The sequence below is a fragment of the Copadichromis virginalis genome, linkage group LG1 (assembly GCF_057382275.1).
Source record: "Copadichromis virginalis isolate Kocher_CV1m ecotype Utaka linkage group LG1, C_Virginalis_male_GT1.1, whole genome shotgun sequence".
NCBI classification, from domain to species: domain Eukaryota; kingdom Metazoa; phylum Chordata; class Actinopteri; order Cichliformes; family Cichlidae; genus Copadichromis; species Copadichromis virginalis.
In genome coordinates, this window is record NC_140618.1 from 34,659,711 (window position 1) to 34,684,311 (window position 24,601).

General features: G+C 40.2%; 1 protein-coding gene across 1 annotated transcript in view; it reads right to left on the minus strand.

The window, feature by feature from the left end:
* prmt3 (protein arginine methyltransferase 3) overlaps positions 1–24,601 on the minus strand; it is a 64,810-nt gene that overhangs the window by 23,019 nt on the left and 17,190 nt on the right. Inside the window, exon 11 of the mRNA XM_085460660.1 lies at positions 10,237–10,315. Within this exon, the coding sequence (XP_085316786.1) occupies positions 10,237–10,315 (79 nt within the window). The remainder of the gene's footprint in view (positions 1–10,236; positions 10,316–24,601) is intronic.

Genomic DNA, 24,601 nt, shown 5'->3' on the forward strand with positions numbered 1-24,601 from the left:
AACAAAAGACACTTAACTTATATCTCTTTTCCATAACATGAATATTCCTTCAAATCCTTTCTTGACCTTGTAAAGATTGACAACAGTTGCTCATCCTTCAGCACATGCATACTTTCTCTTCCTGCCCACTTTGAGCTTTTTCATCGATCTATTAATATTTACTTTAAATCTTGCCTATATTTCAGCTTTCAGACTCTTTGACTGATGTAATATTGCTTAAGGATGATGATAAAGGCACGCAATAGAGCAACACTAAAAATGAGGAGACAACTACGTCAAATAGAGATTAAATAAAATATTCTTTCTCGCTTTTAGTTTTTTAATGTAGCTATTGATCTTTGTTTACTCATCATACATACTGCTTTACAGAAGGCACAATCTCATAAATACTGAACTATGAATATTGTAATAGTGCATTCACAATATACAACATACCACGATGTAATACTTTAAAATACAAAACACAACATCAATGTGTGAGGATCTTCCTGTGATGGGTGGTGCATCGCTTTGGTAAGGGATGGTGCTGTGTACCCTATGAGATGCAGCTGAATTGACCACTTGCACTTATAGTTGTGGGTGGAGTCAGCGGAATTGATAACATTTGGTATAAGAGAGCAAACAAATAGAAATTCCACAAATTCTTATCATGGTTGCCACTTAGATCTTTTTGAGTATTCCCACAACTAGTTCGTGAGTCGTTGCTGGAATGATGGCATTCACAAAGAGCAACACGGTGCTGGACTGAAAACCTCTTTGCAAATACTTTATTTGCAAGCAGATTGCTGTGGTTGCTCAGAGTTTTTGTGGAAGATGAAGACTTGTCTGCAAGCACTCCTAAATTACTCTTTCACCAGTAGTGAAAGTATGAAAAGTACGATAACAACCAGAAATGGAGACCGTCTACCTTCAAAGTAAAATCTCTAAAAAGTTGTTGGCTACAGTAATACATGCAACTTTTACTTTGAAGGCGGATGTTCTCCATTTCTGGTCTCAATTGCACTACTTCCAAGTTTTACTCCTGCTCGGCTACAGGGAGTGCAGAATTATTAGGCAAGTTGTATTTTTGAGGAATAATTTTATTATTGAACAACAACCATGTTCTCAATGAACCCAAAAAAGAACCCATTTGGCCATAGGTGAGTAGGCCTAATTCCTACTGAATATGATGCACGACTTCCCACGACTCTCCATCCTGGCAAAGAAATATCTTTCATCCCAGCCACAAGTGCCTCATCAGAAAGGGTCTTCAGCACTGGTGGAAATGTTGTCAACTGCCTGCGTGCATCCCTGAAGCCTGATCATGTCAATAGGCTGGTGTTTTTGGCTAAAAACCTTTGAGAGGTTGCAGGAACCATGTTTTGTTGAGCCATTTTGAGATTGTATGGGACTTGGGCCTACTAGTTTTTATTTATTTCTTATAAAAGTTACTACTTTCAGTGTTTCACTTTATTTTTGTTCAGGCAGCAACTTTAGTTGACATACCTCAATGTCAGTTTGATGCAATTGTGCATTGTGTGGCTACACAGCTTGCCTTGATGTTTGGTTATTTGTATGCATAAATACAGGGAGTGCAGAATTATTAGGCAAGTTGTATTTTTGAGGAATAATTTTATTATTGAACAACAACCATGTTCTCAATGAACCCAAAAACTCATTAATATCAAAGCTGAATGTTTTTGGAAGTAGTTTTTAGTTTGTTTTTAGTTTTAGCTATTTTAGGGGGATATCTGTGTGTGCAGGTGACTATTACTGTGCATAATTATTAGGCAACTTAACAAAAAACAAATATATACCCATTTCAATCATTTATTTTCACCAGTGAAACCAATATAACATCTCCACATTCACAAATATACATTTCTGACATTCAAAAACAAAACAAAAACAAATCAGCGACCAATATAGCCACCTTTCTTTGCAAGGACACTCAAAAGCCTGCCATCCATGGATTCTGTCAGTGTTTTGATCTGTTCACCATCAACATTGCGTGCAGCAGCAACCACGGCCTCCCAGACACTGTTCAGAGAGGTGTACTGTTTTCCCTCCTTGTAAATCTCACATTTGATGATGGACCACAGGTTCTCAATGGGGTTCAGATCAGGTGAACAAGGTGGCAATGTCATTAGTTTTTCTTCTTTTATACCCTTTCTTGCCAGCTCTCTGACCTTTACCAATCCAGCCACGGGCCCATCCTTCTGGCCCATCAAGACTCACTCTCATTTCATCAGTCCATAAAACCTTAGAAAAATCAGTCTTGAGATATTTCTTGGCCCAGTCTTGACGTTTCAGCTTGTGTGTCTTGTTCAGTGGTGGTCGTCTTTCAGCCTTTCTTACCTTGGCCATGTCTCTGAGTATTGCACACCTTGTGCTTTTGGGCACTCCAGTGATGTTGCAGCTCTGAAATATGGCCAAACTGGTGGCAAGTGGCATCTTGGCAGCTGCACGCTTGACTTTTCTCAGTTCATGGGCAGTTATTTTGCGCCTTGGTTTTTCCACACGCTTCTTGCGACCCTGTTGACTATTTTGAATGAAACGCTTGATTGTTTGATGATCACGCTTCAGAAGCTTTGCAATTTTGAGACTGCTGCATCCCTCTGCAAGATATCTCACTATTTTTGACTTTTCTGAGCCTGTCATGTCCTTCTTTTGACCCATTTTGCCAAAGGAAAGGACGTTGCCTAATAATTATGCACACCTGATATAGGGTGTTGATGTCATTAGACCACACCCCTTCTCATTACAGAGATGCACATCACCTAATATGCTTAATTGGTAGTAGGCTTTCGAGCCTATACAGCTTGGAGTAAGACAACATGCATGAAGAGGATGATGTGGACAAAATACTCATTTGCCTAATAATTCTGCACTCCCTGTATATATGTGTGTGTGTGTGTGTGTGTATGTATGTATATATATGTATATGTATATATATGTATATATGTATATGTATATACAATAATTCTGCACTCCCTGTAGTAGTTAACAAGTGTTTGTAGACAAGTCAGCATCTTCCAACTAAAGTTGACTGCGGCACCCTGTCTGCTGATGCTACACCCTGTTTGCAGTCTATTTCAGTCACCTTTTTCGCTCACTATGTGTTTATACACCTCGCTGTATTCAGTTATTAGTTATTATTAATCTCTGGCTCTCTTCCATAGTGTGTCTTTGCCCTGTCTTCCTCCCCTCACCCCCAACTGGTTCCAGCAGATGGGCTCCACTCCCTGAGCCTGGTTCTGCTGGACATTTCTTTCTGTTAAAGGGCAGTTTTTCCTTCCCACTGTCACCTAAGCACTTGCTCATAGGAGTCTGTGGTGGGGCATGATCTGCGCGCCAGCTGCAGGGGAGACAGATGCACCTGAGCGACATTCGCAATCACGCCTCGCCGGCATAAAGAGTCCGTACTGGATCCCCATGTGGTAAAAAAAAAAACAGGATAAATCCCCCAAAAGCATTTTAAACAGTGATATGCCCCTCCTCAGTTGGTAATGCATTTAAATTGAATTTAACTGTTGCTCTAATTTTCCGAACAATACAAAACACACTCCAGTAAAATAACAGCATCAAACATATGTATCACTGTCCACAGTTTTGAAGGACACTGAATCTGTATCCTGAACACTTGGAAGGCTGCCCAGACAACAATGAGAGAATATTCTGGGATTTTATTTACTCCACTCAAAAGATCATTAATCACAACTAAAGGAGAGAGTGAAAAAATCTGCTCCCATAAATGTCTGTTCTCAGTGATGAGACATCCTTAATGTCAGCAAATTTAATAACTCACAAACTATTCAACAAATTTAATCAGAGAACGCCTTAAGATCCTGGGGGTGTGGAGTTTTGCATCAATTTCATGAAGCTCCTTTAATGACTGTATCCATCACATGTGCACAAAACACTGGCCTGATTACCACTTTGTCCTACTTTCATTCTTCACACTTTACTTTAATACTAAATGGCTCAAGACAAAGGGTGTGGACACACATCCAATTCCAAAACCATGGCTAGCCTCCACTCTTCAGAAACGTTTCCCACAAAAATGAAATTCACTCAAACTTTCAGTTTGAAAGCATAAAAGAAGTCAAGTACTAATGCTTTATCTCCATTAAGTAGCAGCACTCAAACTGCACTCACAGTTCTGTGCACAGAGTTCCCTAAGAAATATCTTGTCAAGAAGTTAGCATTGTGCACTGGATAACTTCTGTCCACCAACATCTAAATATTACTGCTGTCCACCAAGAAACTGCATAGGAAGCATGAGCATCCAAAAAGACTTAAACTTGTGAGATTTGAGACACTCTCCTGACAGTCCAAGTTTTAATGAGTCAAGTTTCTCTACTGCACAAATTACTTTACAAAAGAAGAGGGAAAAAATAGTTAACTAATTTTCCCCTTCAAGCAGACACAAAGACAAAAAAACACAACAACAAAAAAACACAACCAACAACTTCCTTCTGTCCATTATCCCTTTCATTACTTTAGGTGCTAATGAAAGTTCCACAGCATCAATAACAGTGTTAGTCTGCCTGCACTTGCCTGCTCTCGCTCTCTCTCTCTCATTCAGCAGTAACACTGATAACTATGCTGTGTGATAAAGAATGAGGGAGAAAAAGCTAAAATCGGTGTGATCCCAGACTACGACTGATTCATTACTTGTGGAAAAGCAGATTGAGGATTGTTACAGAAACATATGAAATGGTAGCCTTTTGAGGCAATTTAAGATTGTGGTGTGACCCCAAAACTTTAACTGACACAAAATAATTACTGATAAAAAATAAGCACATTTTTAAAATTATTTTCCAAATTTTTTTACAATATCCTGCCGCCTCATAGGAAAAAAACTCTTATAAGATGTATTATAATTATATAACACTGTCTATCAAATGAACTATCTGCATCACAAAATGAGCATTAAACATGAGTTAATGTCTTGTCATTGTATTTTCACATCTGAATAAATTTCTTTGGATGACTAATATGCTTGGTGATTAAGTTAGAGCTGAGATGCTTGAAGCCATTGCTGTTCCTACTGTGAAGCAACATTAGTCAACACTGAGGCCTAGGGCCTAAACTAGAGTTCAAAACACTCATGAGGATATAAAACTACTCCTGCTACTAGTAATGCAAGTATCAGCCCCTGTGCTAAAGACATCTATAACAAACAACCAAAAAATAGACAATGTTTAGTACCTAACTAGAGACCACCTTGTGACTCAAGCCATGATGGACATACATCTGGGGTTTGTTTTGATGTCAACTATATACCCGTAAAGAGTTTTTGGTACAGGATAGCTGTTCCACAGACAGACATATTAATGCCTGCCAAAGTACTCAAAGTCACCTTTGAGGTAATCCCTGCTACAGTAGGCGTGTCCAGCACTAGACTTTGCCAAGGGGACACACACGCACAGACACACAAACGCACGTCCAAGGACACAAAGGTCACACTAACATTATCTTCATGTCACTTATTTCTCCTCTGCAACAAATACAAAGTGATTAAAAAAAATTTGTATGATGAACAATCACAGGAAAAACAAACTCTTTGAGTTCTAAGATTTTATATGTCACGACATAATAAAAAATAATCTGGTTCTTAACAGGTCTTAAAATCAGATAAATACGACTTCAGATGGCCTGCAAAACATGAATTACATCACGTATTCTTTATTTCACAATTTCTATAGGAATCATTTCTACATGGAGAGGTGCCGCAATCAAATGCACTTGATTAACTGATCATAGGCAAGTGTGAGCAGCTCTTTGAAAGCAAACTTTTGGTGTTTTTCGGTTTGTGCGTCTGAAGTATTCAACACAATGCCAAGGAGGAAAAATGTAGTGCAATGATCTTAGAGAAGCAAATGGGGCTATAAGGCCATTTACAAACAATTTCAAGTCCATCGTTTTATAGTGAGAAAGATTATTCCCAACTGAAAAACATTCAAGATGTGTTCCTCTCTTGCTATGAGTGGACATCCCACCAAATTCTCCCCAAGGTCAAACTGAGCAATTCTTAGAGAAACTTCTCTTCTCTCTGAAAACTACATGGTAGCACAGCTTAGGTTTGCATCTGAACAAACCACAAGATTTCAAGAACAAAGTCCTTTGAACAGACGAGATCGAAGTGACGATGTTTGGCCAAAATGCACATCGCCACATTTGGGGAAAACCAAACACAGCATATCAACACAAACACCTCATACATGCATGGTGGTGGAGAGGTGATGATTTGGGCTTGTTTGCAGCCACAGGAACTACGCAATCAGTGACTAGACCATGAACTCCACTGTATACCAGTACTAGTATTAAATTTGAAGCCATCTGTCGGACAGCTGAACTTGGATGAAACAGGGTAACCGCAACAATCACGCAATATCCTGTGCTGCTGTTCATCTCAGGATGTATCTCATTTTAGAACCTGTAATGAGTAGGGATGGGTATCGTTTAGGTTTTATCCGATACCGGTGCCAAATCGGTACTTTTGAAACGGTGCCGGTGCTCAAACGGTGCTCAAACCGGTGCTTAAAGAATGGAGAACACAAAATTGGTCCAAAAACCTCTCATGTTCAGCTGGTTTTTGTAAAAAGATAACAATGTTAGCCTCTTCTGCAGCTATAGGGGATTTATGGCATAACTCTTGGCTGGAAGCAGTGCTTAAACAATGGAAAAAACACAAACTTTGTCCTAAACCTCTCATGTTTAACTGTTTTCCACTTTTTCTTTGGTCATTTTAGCCTTTTTGGCCAGGGTGAAGGGAGTATCTGCCATCAAACAAGAAGACAGCCGCATGTAGCTATGATGATGTTTGCTAGTTCACCTTACATGCATTAATGTAATAACGTGGTTAGCCTACTCAACGTAAATTACACACGAACAACATTAAGCTACTCGCCCAGAGAAGAACGGCTGCTGCTGCATCATCATCCGTCATCATTTCTGCTACACTGGCAGGGCTAGGGGCCAGGACTCTCCTCTTCGTGTTTTTGGGGGATGTTGCTAACAGGCAACCCACCCGCAGTAGATGTGCACGGTGTGAGGTCTCGCAGCAAGCTATAAAATACGGCGCATTTCTGGGCTTTTAAAAAAACACGCTATGCGTCTCCAGGTGTTTCATCGGATTTGAGGTGTTACCTCCTTTGACAGTATCACAGTATCAGCTTAAAGCACTTGTTGCTGCTGAGTTTGCATCTTTTGCTGTGAAGTACAGCCAGACTTTGACTGGTCCTCCTTGGGCATTTTTAATCTCTAGCTCTGCTCTAAAAGAACGTACGTACCTGGCCCCGCCTACTATCCTCGGAAACGTAAAATGATTGGCTAGAAGTGTATCACAGCTCAGGAAAAAAAAGCACCGAAATAAAGCACCGAAATGTGCGCTGCTTTTCGGTCTGGTTACTACCGTTTATGTCAGAACCGGTGCCATCATGGCACCGGACACCGGTACCCATCCCTAGTAATGACAATATTTTTGTTATTATGTCCCAATATGCAAAACCCTAGAATGAAGCAACACTTGGAAATGATGGAAAAAGGACAATATTTTGAGATTTTTTTTTAACATAAAAACAACATGAAACAAAATCAATTTATCAAGTACTTTATGTAATAAAGAAAAGGGTAAAGAATAAAATATTATAAGCAATGGATTGTTTAATTGTAATATACGTGTAATGTGACAAACCTGGCCTTGTTTTTCCTGTGAAGCATATCATAAACTTTTGCACAGAAGATATTTATAGATTTAAAATTATCACATTTGAATCATTGTTGCTGGCATACGTGTTTGTGTTCAGTCTCACATGACCTTCGACCCACCAGGCTATAAAATGCGTGAATGGATAGTGACAGCTCAGTGATGGGTATCTCATGGCTTCTCATTATTAGCTGAAGCCTGCCTGTGACCCTGTGAGTGTCACTATACCTAATGACTGTGCACACACATTTTCACCAACACATAGGCACGTAAACATTGGACTTGTCACTTCATTTTACTCTGATTACTGAACCGAGTTAGGGCCAGGTGAGGGGAGAGGTGCTGATTGGGCAGAATCTGGACTGATGGTCTGAGAGAAAGACTGAAAAAGAAATGAAGACTGAGAGATGAATGGGCAAAGGAGGGGGTATTGTGGAATAGCTGAGAAAGAAACGTGCCGGGGGGGGGCGTCCCCAGATTCATGGCTTTGACATCTGCGTCCTTCTCGACTCACTGCTCGCAGCCCATTTCTCATGCCCCCTCCATGCCTACCCCCCCACCTCTCTCTCCGTCTCTCACCATCTCCCCCATTGGTCGGCTGTGAATGAGGGAAAGACGGTGTGGGAGGGAGCATGGGACAAAACAGATCCCTTTTCCCTGGACGCTGTGCTGCGCCAGGCAAGCAGGGACACGTTTAAGGATGAAGGGGAGGTTAATGTAGTGGGGAGAATGAGAGAGCTGCTGTAACTCTCTTCTAATGTAGCTTAAACACACATACAGCAGCAGTGCTGCAGGGCTGGACTAATAACTCAGCTAAGACGTGCACACACACTGAAAATCTTAAAACAAACTCGAGAACAGAAGTTGATCAATTTAAGGTGACACAACAACTTTACTATTGCCAAATACTGGTAAATTTGAACAGCTTAAGGTGCTGTCTAGCTGTACTTATACAGAATATTTGCAGTGTTTATTTGCACAAATACTGCCTTGGGGATGTTTACCACAGAGGGAAGCCTCCACTCATATTACTGTCACAGGTAACTAACTTCTTTTTAGTGTCTGGCACCCTGCATACCAAATTAGCCGGCTTCATAAAGGCAGAAAGCCGAGTAAATCATTAGCTCACAATCTTGTCCAGGCTGATCAGACTGTAGTTTATCAAATCAAACATATCTGAGAGAGCCAAAAATGAAAAAGCATGAAATACTTTTATAACACAAAAATAATTACCATCATTTGTCCCTCCTAGCGTGTTTTATTATTCATTATTATTATATCTAAGCAATGAACTCCTAAAAACTCCTTTGGGAATAGTGAAGCCACAATGGGAGCAGGGAGGAACATGCTGCTGGAATTACTTTGTCAAAAGTAACATGCAATAACTTGATTGAGCTGTCTGTAGGTAAGTGTAGAAGATAATGAACTATGAGAAGTGCATTTATGGGAAAACAAAAGTCACTTAATCACGCTGCTGTTACATGCAAGTAATCTAAATGAGGGTACCTCGGGTTAACTTTGGATTTTATATCCTGTTGATGACATTACAGACAGACACTCAAATGCTCCACTGCTTTAAGTCCATGTTGCTGTCAGATGTTTTTCTTGTTTTTGAGTGTTTTCATTTGACATTCTGCAGTTCTGGTGGAGCGACGGTTCAGTAGAGGCAATGAGAGCAGCTTGTGCTATGACCATAAGGCTCATGATGAACCATACGTTATCTTGACCTTTAAGCTTTGCTTCACGTACTTCAAACGTTCACTTGTCTGATTTCTCTCACTAACAGATCTGTCTCTATACGCATTCTGGCTGTCCCTCTGTGTGTGTACATGTGTGTACATGTGTGTGCATGTGAGACCTCGCTCTCATTTCCCCAAGAGCCACTAAAGGCACTGTGGTGGAACCGTTCTTTAGCTCCCTCACATTTGGCACATGTCATTAAATTGGGACTTTGGCAGGGGTGGGGTGACCTGAGAGAGAGGTCTTTCCATGTGTGTCAGGCTGTAGTTTCCATTATAAGGTCCAATCATTTTGACCCAAATATCCTAAAAACACCTAACCAAGTTGCTACTGAGGCAAAAATCGAAAGTTTGGAGGCCAAACTCTGCATCAATGTGTACCATCTGACATAAGTAAAAAATAGAAGGAAACCAATCCAAACAATCCCTGTTAATATAATAGCCACTGATGACTTCCATTAACTGGCTGACACTGATACGTCCACAGTAAAATTAAACTGGCCTGTGAATTCAATTGCATCCCTTTGGTCTCAGTCTGAAACAGGAATTACAAAGTTACACACACACACACACACACACACACACACACACACACACACACACACACACACACACACACACACACACACACACACACACACTCAGTTTTGAGTGATTAACACATTCGCATGCACTCCCATTTCTCTGAAGAACATTTCTCAATGTAATCCTATCATTAGCCTAACAACTGGCTGTGATGTAACCATCCTTTCTGCTGTCTTGATCTTGTAATGATGACTTAACGCAACAGAAGATGTGACGTACCCGAGCCCCCGTCAGCCAAGTAGAGGTCTCTGGCATACAGGACAGAGTCCAACATGGATTCAAACAGCAAGAAGTAACCCTAGGAGGAGAGGAAATACACATCACTATCCCAACATCTTAAAGTTAGAGTTAGGGGTTAATGAACAAAAAAAGAGGTTAGAACATGTTTCTCAAGGAGTTCATGGCAGGGTTATTTTTTTTAATCTGACATGGCCATGACTGTGAATCAAGGGATATCTGCAACCCAGCATCCATGGATCTGACCTCGGGTTGACCTTGTGTTCTGCTCCAGTAGGTGGCACATTAACCGTGGTATTATTCCATTAATGCTGAAATAGATTTTTGTCCACATCTTATTGGCTTCGACCTGAGTGGCAGATACTGCTGACAAATGGCCTTTTCCACCTACTGCCAGTCCAACCAAAGGATCAACCAATCAGAAAAGCCTGGCCACTTCGGTATGTTATTTTTCAGCATATGATTTGGGCGGGTTCAAACATATGGGGAGGTTACATCTCCATCTGGGATGTTGAGGCAGAGACAAATCAGTACATGCACATCCTGTAACTGATGATCCACGACAGTCTTTTCAAAGCTGTCAAAGCATTGACTGACTTTCTCAGGAATGAAGACGCCCATGACTGCTTTCAGATCTGTATTTTAAGCTCAACATTTTAAGGCTTACATGCCTGAGTTTGTCTTTTACCAAGTTCAATTGTGCTGTGATTTAACTGATGGGCAGTTTAATATTTCAGAAATGGCTTGCTAGCACTATAGTGAAGAGTCCTCTACAAGTGAGACAGCTGATTAAATCTGTAGTGTGAACTCAATATGATGGAAAAACCTCTGGAAAAAACAGACTGATTTATGTTTAAGAATCCAGTATCTCTATATTACCTTCAGTGGAGGGAAAGAGGGACAAGGAGAGGTGAGGTCCAGGACAGAAGATAAAAAGTGAATGAGCGGTGTGTGGGTTAGTAGGCATGTATGATTAAGGACAAAACAGAGGGGAAGAAGACAGAGTGATACTGAGGAAATGCAGTGGCCGGCACATTAGCAACTCACTGAGATAAGAGCCTTATTATTCAAATAAAGACAATCTCTCGCTGGAGGTAGAAGAGGGGGGGGGGGGGGGAGACAAACAGGGAAACAGCTCTGATTTATAACTGGAACTCCAAAATCGTCACCATCTCTGTCATGGGCTGACGCTGATAATGATGACAGTGATGAAACAGATATAACCGTCACATCCTCCACAAGGAGATAAACAGAGAGATTGTTTCCCTTTATCAACACTACACCAGTCTCAAACCAAAGTCAGGCCTGCGGATCGCCTGTTTGCTGACTGTTGTGGTCCAGTCAATGTCCTTAGCTGCAGAGCGAGTCGTTTTTAAACCCCTTGCACAGAGCACACTAGTCTTGTAATTTAGAGCCCAATTTCACGGGACACTGGTTCACTTGAAGGAAGGAGGACATAAGAGAGAGATGCCTGAAAGCAGTCACACCTTGTTTTTATCATCAACAATGCTCCAAAATTACTGACCCCCACACCAACACCACTGCCACACCGCTGGCCGCTTTGCATGTCCTTCCAACATCAACTACCACACCTCCCTAACTTATACATCTGCACAGCAAAATCTCCAGTGTTAAATTAACACTGGAGAGTGTCTATATGGGTCCACACCTCTGAGTGTTAAATACAACACTGTTGAGTGTTAAATTAACACGTTTGACAGTGTTATATGTTTAAAAGTAACCTAGTCAGTTTTGAAGATTAACAATGGCTAACACTGAGCAGTGCTGATTTTCTAACACTGGAATATTTCTAACATTTTGAGTTATTTTCCAGTGTTAGAAAATCAGCACTGCTCAGTGTTAGTCTTTGTTAATCTTCAAAACTGACTAGGTTACTTTTAAACATATAACACTGTCAACAGTGTTGTATTTAACACTGGAGATTTTGCTGTGTGCGATGTTAATGACCAAATAATAAAAAATACATGGAGACACTGGTCTATTTCAGTTCACACAGGACAATAAGGCTTCAGTATTTAGGTTTGCCTGACAAGAAAACTTTAAGCAACAAGAAGCCATCGGTGAACATGTGTTAAAAGTTATCCCGGGCTATTAGTAAGACAATAAAATTGTATTATGCAGCATATGATGGGCCTATAACAAGTTAAAAGCCAGTCAGTGAAGATTATTCACTGTAATCTGCACACTAACTTAGCGTTTACCTTCCCAGAGAAGTAACTACATGTCCCTGGTCCACTAAGTAAGGATAATGCCTCAGTTAAGTGACTTTTAATAGGCTGCAGCTTGCTCAAAAAGCTAATGCAATAGCTAGTAATCTTGCAGTAAATGCTGTTTCTCTTGTTTTCACAGCTCTAACAAACACTGTATAGAGTCAACCAACTCTGAAACATTCTCTTTCCTAGATTACAGTGGTAACAGTTGGTCAGGATTTAATAGCTCCAAGAGCAACACGATTCACTCTGTTTGTGATGACAGAGCAGTGTATCCACACCAAGTACAAATGATGGCATTTCACTTCTTTCTGGAAATGCTTCACTCTAGGTGTAGGTTATTGATATTTATATTTAAGTTATTGATATTTATATTTAAAAGTGCAATACTGTAATTTTCTGCTGCTCATTCCTGTGCAATATCCCATCTGCCCTCCCGTCATATTTCTTTTCAAGATTTTCTTATTTAATCACCAGTGTACATATATTTATATTTATAGATACATATATATTTAGTCATCTTTTCTCTTTTACCATGTCTCTCTAATATTTTGCTCCTTACTATTTTTCTATTTTTTTTATTATTTTATTTTATTATATTTTATTATATTTTCTCCTACTGTACCATGCTGCTGAGTGACTGCTGCTCGTCAAACACATTTCATTGCAATGTTGACCCTGTGCTAACTTGCATATGACAAATAAAACTGAAAACTGAAAACTGTATAATTTGTAATGACATGACTCCCCTCACCTTACCTCCAACTGGTTGCAGCAGGTGGCTGCTGCTCCCTGAGCCTGGTTCTGTTGGCAGTTTCTTCGTATTAAAAGGGAGTTTTTCCTTCCCACTGTCACAAAGTGCTTGCTCATAGGAGGCCGTCTAATTGTTTGGGGGGGGGGGGGGTTCTCTGTAATATTGTAGGGTCTTTGCCTTACAATATAAAGCGTCTTGAGGTGACCGATGACCAAGACTTACAAAATAGACTTAATTTTTTATTCAATAACCAAAAGCGAGTGACTGAGACCATAAACGTAGCAGAAAGGTGTTTACAGTGGTAAAGTCAGAAAGCTGTTTTCTCGTAGACTTCTATAGTACCCAAATTCTTTTTGTAACCACAGCTAATGCCATCTGGTGGCCTTCAGATTGAATACAGGCTTTAGGCACTTCACATTTGGTTAGTTTTGGGGTTTTTCTTTGTACCTGGAAGCTACATCCATTATTTTACACACACAAACACACACAAATTAATGCTACATTAAGTCTGCATTAGGTCTGTGTGACTGTGGTTAAAAAATTTAGGCAACTTGCATTTCATACTTTTATACTAAACACGCATGTTAATATGTATCACGACTGGAATCTATGCATGTTCTTTCCTATTCAGCTGCTTCTCATTTTCTTTCAGTTACCTCACGGTTTACAAACCAGGCTGGAGACCATCTCTGTACTAAAAACAGATGAAATTGACATGATCTCAAAACAAGTTTTCTTTTACAGCCAAAGTTCTATTATCTTTATTTACAGCACATAAAATGAGTATTGAACACATCTCCAATTTTCTAAGTAAATATATTTTTTAAAGTGCTACAAAAGCCTTTGTTGGTAATGACAGCTTTAAAACACCTGGAGAAAGTAGTTGCATGCATTGCTCAGGTGTGATTTCTTCCAGTCTTCAAATCCTGAAGGTTCTGTTTTCTATTGCTGTTTTTTTTTTTTTTGCCTGTCCCGTTTTGCTCTTTTGCCGTTTATTGCTGTTTGCTATGTATCTGCTGCCTCTTGGTCTTCTTTTACGTTCTTTTAATGTAACCTTTCATTGTTACACTGATGACCTGCAGCTTTATGTTCCTCTAACCATTGGAAATTGTGCTGAAGTCTCTAAACTAGAACCTTGTCTATGTGCAATTAGGGGCTGGTTATCGGATAACTTCTTGCTACTAAATACTGATAAGACAGAGTTGATGGTCATTGGACCACAAAAATTTCAGCACTTGTCCCAAAGTTTCATCTTGAAAATTGATGACAATGTCATAAATTGCAGGGACAAGGTAAAAAAAACTTGGGCGTGTGGTTTGACATGGTGCTCTCCTTCGAGTCTCATGTAAAAGAGATAACAAAGACCACCTTTTATCATTTGTGGAGCATAGCCAAAATCAGACAAGTTTTGTCAAGCGACAATGCAGAGGTTCTTGTCCATGCATTTGTGTCTTCACGTATTGATTATTGTAATGCTCTTCTTTCTGGGCTACTAAAGAAAAGTTTTAGAGGTCTACAGATGGTGCAAAATGCAGCTGCTTGGGAAATTTGGCACATTACCCCTTGTGGTGGGGCGTGGTCTGCGGTGCCGTGCAGATGCACCTGCACGGCATCCGCAATCACGCCCGCCGTGTTAAAACACGGGGACTCAGGGGTTGGTGGGGGGTTGTGGTGTGAGGTGATGTAAAAAAAATGTCTCAAAACACTGATCCCTGGACCCGCCGTGCCTCCCTTCCTGGGTTTCGGCACCACTGTAAACGACCACGGCAGACCCTGGTGCACGTTCATGCTTTGCAGCATACTTTATTAACACTTTCAGGGTTGCTGTACATCCGCACCCAGAGCTCAGCTCTCCCGCTGCCAGCTCAACATAACGACCACAACAACAACGCCAACCACAGGACCCAGTACAATATTTAATTCGGTGGGGTGTGATTGCGGATGCCGTGCAGGTGCGTCCGCCTCCTCTGCACGGCACCGCAGACCACGCCCCACCACACCCCTGTAATGAGATCTCTTCATTGGCTATCTTGTCAGGTTCCAGCAGATTTTAAGGTCCTGCTGCTCACCTATAAGGCTTTAAATGATTGGCACCTTCATACCTCTCCGACCTTTTACACCTTTATGTTTCATCCCGTGCTCTATGATCTCAGGACTCTGGCCTTCTAAAGGTTCCTAGAGCCAGAAAAAAGACAACTGGAGAGCGTGCTTTTTCTTTTCGTGCCCCGTTTCTGTGGAACACCCTCCCTCAAGATATTAGGCAGGAATGCTCTGTGGAGGTTTTTAAAACTAAGTTGAAGACACATTTGTTCACCCTATCTTACATGTCTTAATTCTATGACTTGTTTTTAACTTGTATTGTGTTTTTTATTTGTATTGCTATGTATCGCTTTTATTTATTTATGTTTTTAGTTTCAGATAGCTGTACAGCACTTTGTTTGAAAGCGCTTTATAAATAAAGTTATTATTATTATTATTATTATTATTATTATCATTATTATTATGGGGGCCCTTCTGTGAACTTTAGTTATTTCCATAGATTTTCAGTCGGATTCAGGTCTGGTGATTGGTAGGGCCATTCTAGCAGCTTTTTCTTTCTTTCAAACCAACTGAGAGTTTCCTGGAATGTGTGTTTGGGATCAGTGTCTAGCTGAAAAGTCCACCCGTCTTTATCATCCTGGTAGATGGCAGCAATTTCTTTTTTCTTTTTTTATCAAGAATGTCTCTGTTCACTTTTCCAATTATTCTTTCCTCAATTAAATGAAGCTTGCCAGTGCCGTATGCTGGAAAAAAGAGCCCCTCACCATTATGTTCCCACCTCCAACTAACATGGTGTGTATTACAGCATCCAAAGAGCATCGAATTTTGGTCTCATCTGACCAGACTATAGTCTCCCAGTATTTCACAGGTTTGTCTAAATGTTCTTCAGTAAACTTTAAATGTGCTTCAACGTGTTTTTTCTTTAGCAATCCAGTCTTCAGTCTTGTTTCTGTAGCTCTCCACAAGTGATCCTTGGGTCTTGGACAACTGTTCTGATTGTTATTTCTACTCCTCTGTCTAAAATCTTGCGGGAGCACCTGGTCGTGGATGGTTCATGGTGAAATTATGTTCTTTCCACTTCCGGATGATAGTGCCAAAAGTGCTCACTGGAACCTTCAGTAGTTTTGAAATTCTTCTGTAACCAGTGCCATTAGTATGTTTTGCAACAATAAGGTTGTAAAGGTCATGAGAGACCTCGTGAGGTGTTTCTTATGTGACATCTTGGTAATGAGACACCTTTTTATAGGCCATCAGATGGGACTGAAACAGCTGATATTAATTTGCACTAAGTGGCAGGATTGCTTTCTAATTACTGATAGATTTATGCTGGTGTTATGACTTTCCATGTCTTTTTGCACCCCCTTTCTTCATATGTTCAATACATTTTCCCTGGTTCATATTTCATCATTACACACAACTTAAATATAACCTAATTTATGGACATCTATGTTTTGATCTCTTTGCATTTGCAGATTGGATGGGTTGTTACCGACATCTGGTAAGAAGTTCATGTCAATGGCAACTTTAGCAATATATTTACTTCAGTACTTATTTTACCAGCTGTATACACTGTCCCTGACAAGTTGGTTAATCAATACCAGTGAATAATAATAGAGGGATGAGCCTGAGTTGTTTTGTTTTTTTAATAGTTCCATGAAAAGTAAACCAAGAAAGAGTTTATTTTTCCCCTCTTCATTTTTTGAACTGCACTTTATATGTATTGACTTGTGTTAAGAAAAACAAGATTAAATCTCACCACTACAGTGACTTACTAACTTTTTTTATACCATTTCCACATATTGATCCACCTGCCTGAAGGGCTCAGTACCACAGACAGGCAAGCTAAGTGCGAGGAAACAGCTCCCTTGACTTCCTTTCAGACAGTCAGGCTGTTTGGATACTTGACACTATAGTCACTGTGCATTTCCATAAAAGAGACTAATGAAAACCTAATGAGAATGGGCTGGAGCAGCTTATACCCATTAACCAAATTAGCATATAAAACACAATCGCCCTGAGTGGGATAATACACATGCATCTACACACACACACACACACACACACACACACACACACACACACACACACACACACACACACACACACACACATATATATATATATATATATATATATATATATATATATACACATACACATATACATATATATATATATATATATATATATATATTAGGGGTGCAACGATACACAAAATTCACGGTTCGGTTCGGTTCGATACTTTTGTGTCACGGTTCGATATTTTTTCGATACAAAAAATGTTCATGCATTTTTAATTTGTCATTTATTAAAATTATAAATATATATTTTAACTCAAAAGTACAGTTTTTAAATTTAACCCTAACCCTTGTGCGCGTTTTTTATTTTGACAGCGAATGCGCACCTGACAAAAAGTATTTAGTCAGCCACCGATTGTGCAAGTTCCCCCACCTAAAATGATGACAGAGGTCAGTAATTTGCACCAGAGGTACACTTCAACTGTGAGAGACAGAATGTGAAAAAAAAATCCATGAATTCACATGGTAGGATTTGTAAAGAATTTATTCGTAAATTAGGGTGGAAAATAAGTATTTGGTCACTTCAAACAAGGAAAATCTCTGGCTCTCACAGACCTGTAACGTCTTCTGTAAGAAGCTTTTCTGTCCCCCACTCGTTACCTGTATGAATGGCACCTGTTTGAACTCATCATCTGTATAAAAGACACCTGTCCATAGCCTCAAACAGTCAGACTCCAAACTCCGCCATGGCCAAGACCAAAGAGCTTTCGAAGGACACCAGGAAAAGTATTGTAGACCTGCACCAGACTGGGAAGAGTGAATCTACAATAGGCAAGCAGCTTGGTGTGAAAAAATCAACTGTGGGAGCAATCATCAGAAAATGGAAGACATACAAGACCACTGATAATCTCCCTCGATCTGGGGCTCCACGCAAGATCTCATCCCGTGGGGTCAAAATGATCATGAGAACGGTGAGCAAAGATCCCAGAACCACACGGGGGGACCTGGTGAATGACCTGCAGAGAGCTGGGACCAAAGTAACAAAGGTCACCATCAGTAACACACTACAACGACAGGGAATCAAATCCCGCAGTGCCAGACGTGTTCCGCTGCTGAAGCCAGTGCATGTCCAGGCCCGTCTGAAGTTTGCCAGAGAGCACATGGATGATACAGCAGAGGATTGGGAGAATGTCATGTGGTCAGATGAAACCAAAGTAGAACTTTTTGGTATAAACTCAACTCGTCGTGTTTGGAGGAAGAAGAATACTGAGTTCCATCCCAAGAACACCATACCTACTGTGAAGCATGGGGGTGGAAACATCATGCTATGGGGCTGTTTTTCTGCCAAGGGGACAGGACGACTGATCCGTGTTAAGGACAGAATGAATGGGGCCATGTATCGTGAGATTTTGAGCCAAAACCTCCTTCCATCAGTGAGAACTTTGAAGATGAAACGTGGCTGGGTCTTCCAACATGACAATGATCCAAAACACACCGCCCGGGCAACAAAGGAGTGGCTCCGTAAGAAGCATCTGAAAGTCCTGGAGTGGCCTAGCCAGTCTCCAGACCTCAACCCCATAGAAAATCTGTGGCGGGAGTTGAAAGTCCATGTTGCTCGGCGACAGCCCCAAAACATCACTGCTCTCGAGAAGATCTGCATGGAGGAATGGGCCAAAATACCAGCTACTGTGTGTGCAAACCTGGTAAAGACCTATAGTAAACGTTTGACCTCTGTTATTGCCAACAAAGGTTATGTTACAAAGTATTGAGTTGTATTTTTGCTATTGACCAAATACTTATTTTCCACCCTGATTTACGAATAAATTCTTTACAAATCCTACCATGTGGATTCATGGATTTTTTTTTCACATTCTGTCTCTCACAGTTGAAGTATACCTCTGGTGCAAATTACTGACCTCTGTCATCATTTTAGGTGGGGGAACTTGCACAATCGGTGGCTGACTAAATACTTTTTTGCCCCACTGTATATATATATATAAAACACCCAGCACGCCCCTGCGGGCGGTTTATCCTTCAAGCTCGGGTCCTCTACCAGAGGCCTGGGAGCTTGAGGGTCCTGCGCAGTATCTTAGCTGTTCCCAGGACTGCGCTCTTCTGGACAGAGATCTCCGATGTTATTCCCGGGATCTGCTGGAGCCACTCGCCTAGCTTGGGAGTCACCGCACCTAGTGCTCCGATTACCACGGGGACCACCGTTACCTTCACCCTCCACATCCTCTCAAGCTCTTCTCTGAGCCCTTGGTATTTCTCCGGCTTCTCGTGTTCCTTCTTCCTGATATTGCTGTCATTCGGAACCGCTACATCGATCACTACGGCCGTCTTCTTCTGTTTGTCTACCACCACTATGTCCGGTTGGTTAGCCACCAACATTTTGTCCGTCTGTATCTGGAAGTCCCACAGGATCTTAGCTCGGTCATTCTCCACCACCCTTGGGGGCATCTCCCATTTTGACCTCAGGACTTCCAGTTTATACTCGGCACAGATGTTCCTGTACACTATGCCGGCCACTTGGTTATGGCGTTCCATGTATGCCTTGCCTGCTAGCATCTTGCACCCTGCTGTTATGTGCTGGATTGTCTCTGGGGCATCTTTACACAGCCTGCACCTGGGGTCTTGCCTGGTGTGATAGACCCCAGCCTCTATGGATCTTGTACTCAGAGCTTGTTTTTGTGCTGCCATGATTAGTGCCTCTGTGCTGTCTTTCAGTCCAGCTTTGTCCAGCCACTGGTAGGATTTCTGGATATCAGCCACCTCCTCTATCTGCCGGTGGTACATACCGTGCAGGGGCCTGTCCTTCCATGATGGTTCCTCGTCTCCCTCCTCTTTCTTGGGTTTCTGCTGCCTGAGGTATTCACTGAGCACTCGGTCAGTTGGGGCCATCTTCCCAATGTATTCTTGGATGTTCGTTGTATATACATATACATATATACATATATACACACACACATATATACATATATACACACACACACACACACATACATATATATACACACACACACACACATATATATACACACACACATATATATACACACACACACACACACACACACACACAGATAGATAGATAGATAGATAGATAGATAGATAGATAGATAGATAGATAGATAGATAGATAGATAGATAGATAGATAGATAGATAGATAGATAGATAGATAGATAGATAGATAGATAGATAGATAGATAGATAGATAGATAGATAGATAGATAGATAGATAGATCGATCGATCTACATAAAGGAAAAAAATATGTATTTCTTTTTTCCTTTCTTTTTCAGTTTTACATCTGTCAAGAATAGATTAGATATTTAGATATTTCACTGGGTTATTATCTCTTAAGCATAAGTATTCTTTAGAAACTCTACAAAGAAAACTTTTATAATTACTGTGTCTTCATGTATGTACTTGGTGAAGACGTATTGAAAACTTTGTATCTAATAGCTACACATTTTGTGCCTATCAACCCTTTGGAGATTGAGTTGCTTTCTGTTATTGCTAGCATGAAGAATTTTGGTACAAAATCTGCATCAGCAATTTACACTTTCCTCCGCTCCTCAGTACCTCCTCTCTCCTTCTGCACTCACAACACGTTTTCCTCAATTACTGCAGATCATCATCGCTTCCAGTCCCAGGAGGGCCAAGGCAAAATAAAGGAGATGGTGTGCATGAATGAATGCATGTGTGGGGGAAGAGGTCCATGCTTCACTGAACACTCAAGGCAGCACCTCTACATCAATGAGCCTCTTCTGTACCATCCAGGATTGGATGACACTGAATTATCATCAACATATCACACACACAAATCCCTGTAATAGATTTTTAGGGTGTTAACGCTTGGCGAATGCAGTATAATTTCCATTTAAAGACATGCAAATGAGAGATAGAGATGGAAGATAGTGTATTTGCAGTGCAGGTACAAGGTTATTAGAGGCCGTATTAGAGACTGAAATCAATTAGGTTTTTAGATGGTGGTAAGAGTTTCACACAACCAACTAGAACTGTTTTATTAAGTTTGCAAAATATTTTAAAGTTTAGTGTTTTAATGTATAATACAAGACTTTTAACTTCAGTTTTATAAGGTGCTATCAGCTGCTGAGAAGAGAATCTTTATCAAGTCAGCAGTATTTTTTAATATAATATTCTATAATATAATATATTGTTATTATTATATAATATACTATAATATAATCTATAATGTCAGATGTAATGAAAAAAACATTAACATTACTCTAAGATTATTTCAGGTTGGAATAACTACAAATAAGCAAAACCGGTTTGTGTATCTGAAACAATCTTAGAAATCTTGTAAATCTTGTTTTTGCATTACATCAGACAACTTAAAACAGCATCACACACTTTCCCAGGTATTGTTATCGAGTTTGAAACTCTATTATCGTGACCCTACTGAGGACATAATTTACAGTAAAGAAAACTAGTTGGTATGTTTTTGCAGCAGCAAGCAGTAACTTCTATGAGCATGTGGACATCGCCACACCACCAATGGCCTGTTATATAACAAGGAGCAGAAGTTTTTAGTTTTTACAGCTGGCTGAAAACCACCTGAAGTATTTGAAGGTCTTGTGGAAGTAAGCGCGGCCAATAAATCCTCATTAGAGCGCGGACACACCTGTGCCACTTACACTGTTGTGTGTGTCTGCTTGTTTGTGCGTGTGACAATTTTGCTGCATCTCAGTCCTTCTGTGAGTGTCTGTGTGTGTTTCTGTTGCGTTTTTGTGTAAGTGTGTGTCTGGGACTGACTGACAGACTAAAGGACAGGATGACTGATGACTACCACCCTTTTCTTGGGCAGGTGAGGCTGCCAGCACTGATAATGAGGCTAAAGAGGAAGAACTGCCTTTAATTTGACTTTACCCCCACACAGCGACTCAGACCTGATTATTGTTTAGACCGGAAAAAGTTGGTAGAATTTATTCAATAGAGTTAATAGCAATCAACTGATTTCCCAAAATGTGGTCATCTTTTAAGTCTCAATCACAGAAAAACACAATCTAACGAAAGCAGATGCACTTATTGTTTGTATCCTGCACATAACGAGTAATCACTCCCGGTCAGAGACTGTAAAGTCTATTTTGAATGTGTTCCTCATTTATTAATATAAAGAGGAGACCTTTACATACCACTTCTAACAGAATATATATACCAGCGACTGTAAGAGCCATCACGGTAGGTTCTTGTATGAAACATGTTTATAACCAGAAGAAGAGAGTTCATGACTTTCACACTGTCGCATATACAGGCAGACAAATGCAGATCATAGAACAAAATTATCCTTGTTGTGGTTTATTACTAATATGAAGATTTAAATACGTATTTTAAGACTTTTTAAGCGAGATTCAAGTATTATACAAGAAAAGTTTGTTAAAGCCAACTCTCCTGTCTCCTTACAAGTCTGCATGTCTGTGCCATTAAACACTATCAATCACCATCTTTGATTGATCTCTGACTAACAATCTTCACTTAGCCTTAGAGAAACTCAGCTGTCCTCCCCCCCATCAGCTCACTGGTCTCTTATCTGCTCGGCACTGTTTGTTTTTTGGTGTGCTGACAAACACGACCGATCAATGCTCTGAGTTATGAAATGACAGTGGTGTTGCTGAAGGCAGTCTCTCAAACACTGCCACAGTAGACAAGGCACTCATTTGCCCCCTTCACCACCACCACCACTACAGATACTCCACATTCATCACCCATCTCCGTCTATTAGCCCTGCAACCACTATCTGCTCGATAAACTCTAACAGCTGGACATAACTTTGTCTCTCTTCAACCATAATTACTCGAACTTTAACCTTAGCTTAGTGAAGCTCTTTCATTAAATATGCTTCAGATAGATAAAAATAGACAAATCTTTTCTTTTAATGTAAAATTCATCATCACAAAATCCAGGTTAGGAAAAACATGTTTTGAGGTTATTCAAATATGACATGGTTCCTTTGCCACATCAACCACAATACGTTCTCTTGATCTACAAAGCTTGCATTTAGCCTAGTTAAGCCTATTTAGTCTACAAATTACAATTAGAGCGTGCCACAGAAACTTACTGTGGTGTGGCTGCTCTACGCTACTACTCTGTTTTTAATTCTGATCTTTTTATTCAACTTTTGTTGAATAAAAACAACACACCACAGGAAAGAACAAAAAGCTTGCAGATTCTCTGCACTACAGAGATGTTAGTTGCTAATCTATTCTTAGTTACTAAATTCCCTCCTGTGCATGTCTGCCTTTGCTTTGACCCAATTAGGGCACTCTCTGTAGTATACCCCGAGAGCCTATTCTGCACTAATGTGTGTGTATTGAGTTGGGTCAGACAACACCAGTGGTAAGCATTAAGACCTTGCTAGAACAGGGCATTACCAAAAAAATGCCCAACACATACAGATTCTGATGTGGGCTTCATTCCTGAATAAGTGGCCTGGTCACATTTCCACAGAAGTTGAGACTTTAGTCTTATCACATCAAAAGTAGTAACATTTACAACTGACTTTAAACATAACACAAGTCTGAACTCATTAACAGAGAACATCTTAATTTGTCTTCTTGAGTCACTCGATTCACTAAAGTTGTGATTGTTCTGTCTCAGTCTCATGCTGCACAAAATGACCTCACTAAAAGCTTTGAAAAAGCTTTGAAACCTTTTTGTGTTCTTGAGCTCCTTCTCACTCAGTGCCCAAAACACAACCCTCTCTGGCTTTTCAATGGTGAATTCAATGTCAGATTAACAATTCACGCCATCTGTCTACAATGTGACTACAATACATGACTGTAATCTGTGATTTGATAAAATATCAGATGAAGTCAGTTTGTTGCTTCTGGCTGTTATTACATCTGCAGTGTCACACAGCACCGGGAGCCTCCCACGAGCCTCATCACAGTGAGAATTGTGTGCATTTACACAGACAGCACAAGAGCGGTCACTCCATTAATCAATCAAATAAACATCTCTGATATGAAGACACACATCTATCTGAATCTATCAGCAAGTTACTTCAGTTTGAAAGGTCTGAACTATTAATTCACTGTGTTCTCTCAAATTATTAATAACTATGAAAATATAGCAACTATGATAAAAACCTGTAACTTGGTGCAATATAATTCACTTGATTAACTGTTGAGGCATATTACATGTACAGTATTACAGTGAAACCCTCCAACCGTAATGCCAGCTTCATTATTTTTTCTTTTTTTAAAGATGTGGGTGAATAAAAGAATTCAAATGAAAAATGCATCCACCACATCTCCACACACTCTCTCAGACATTAAG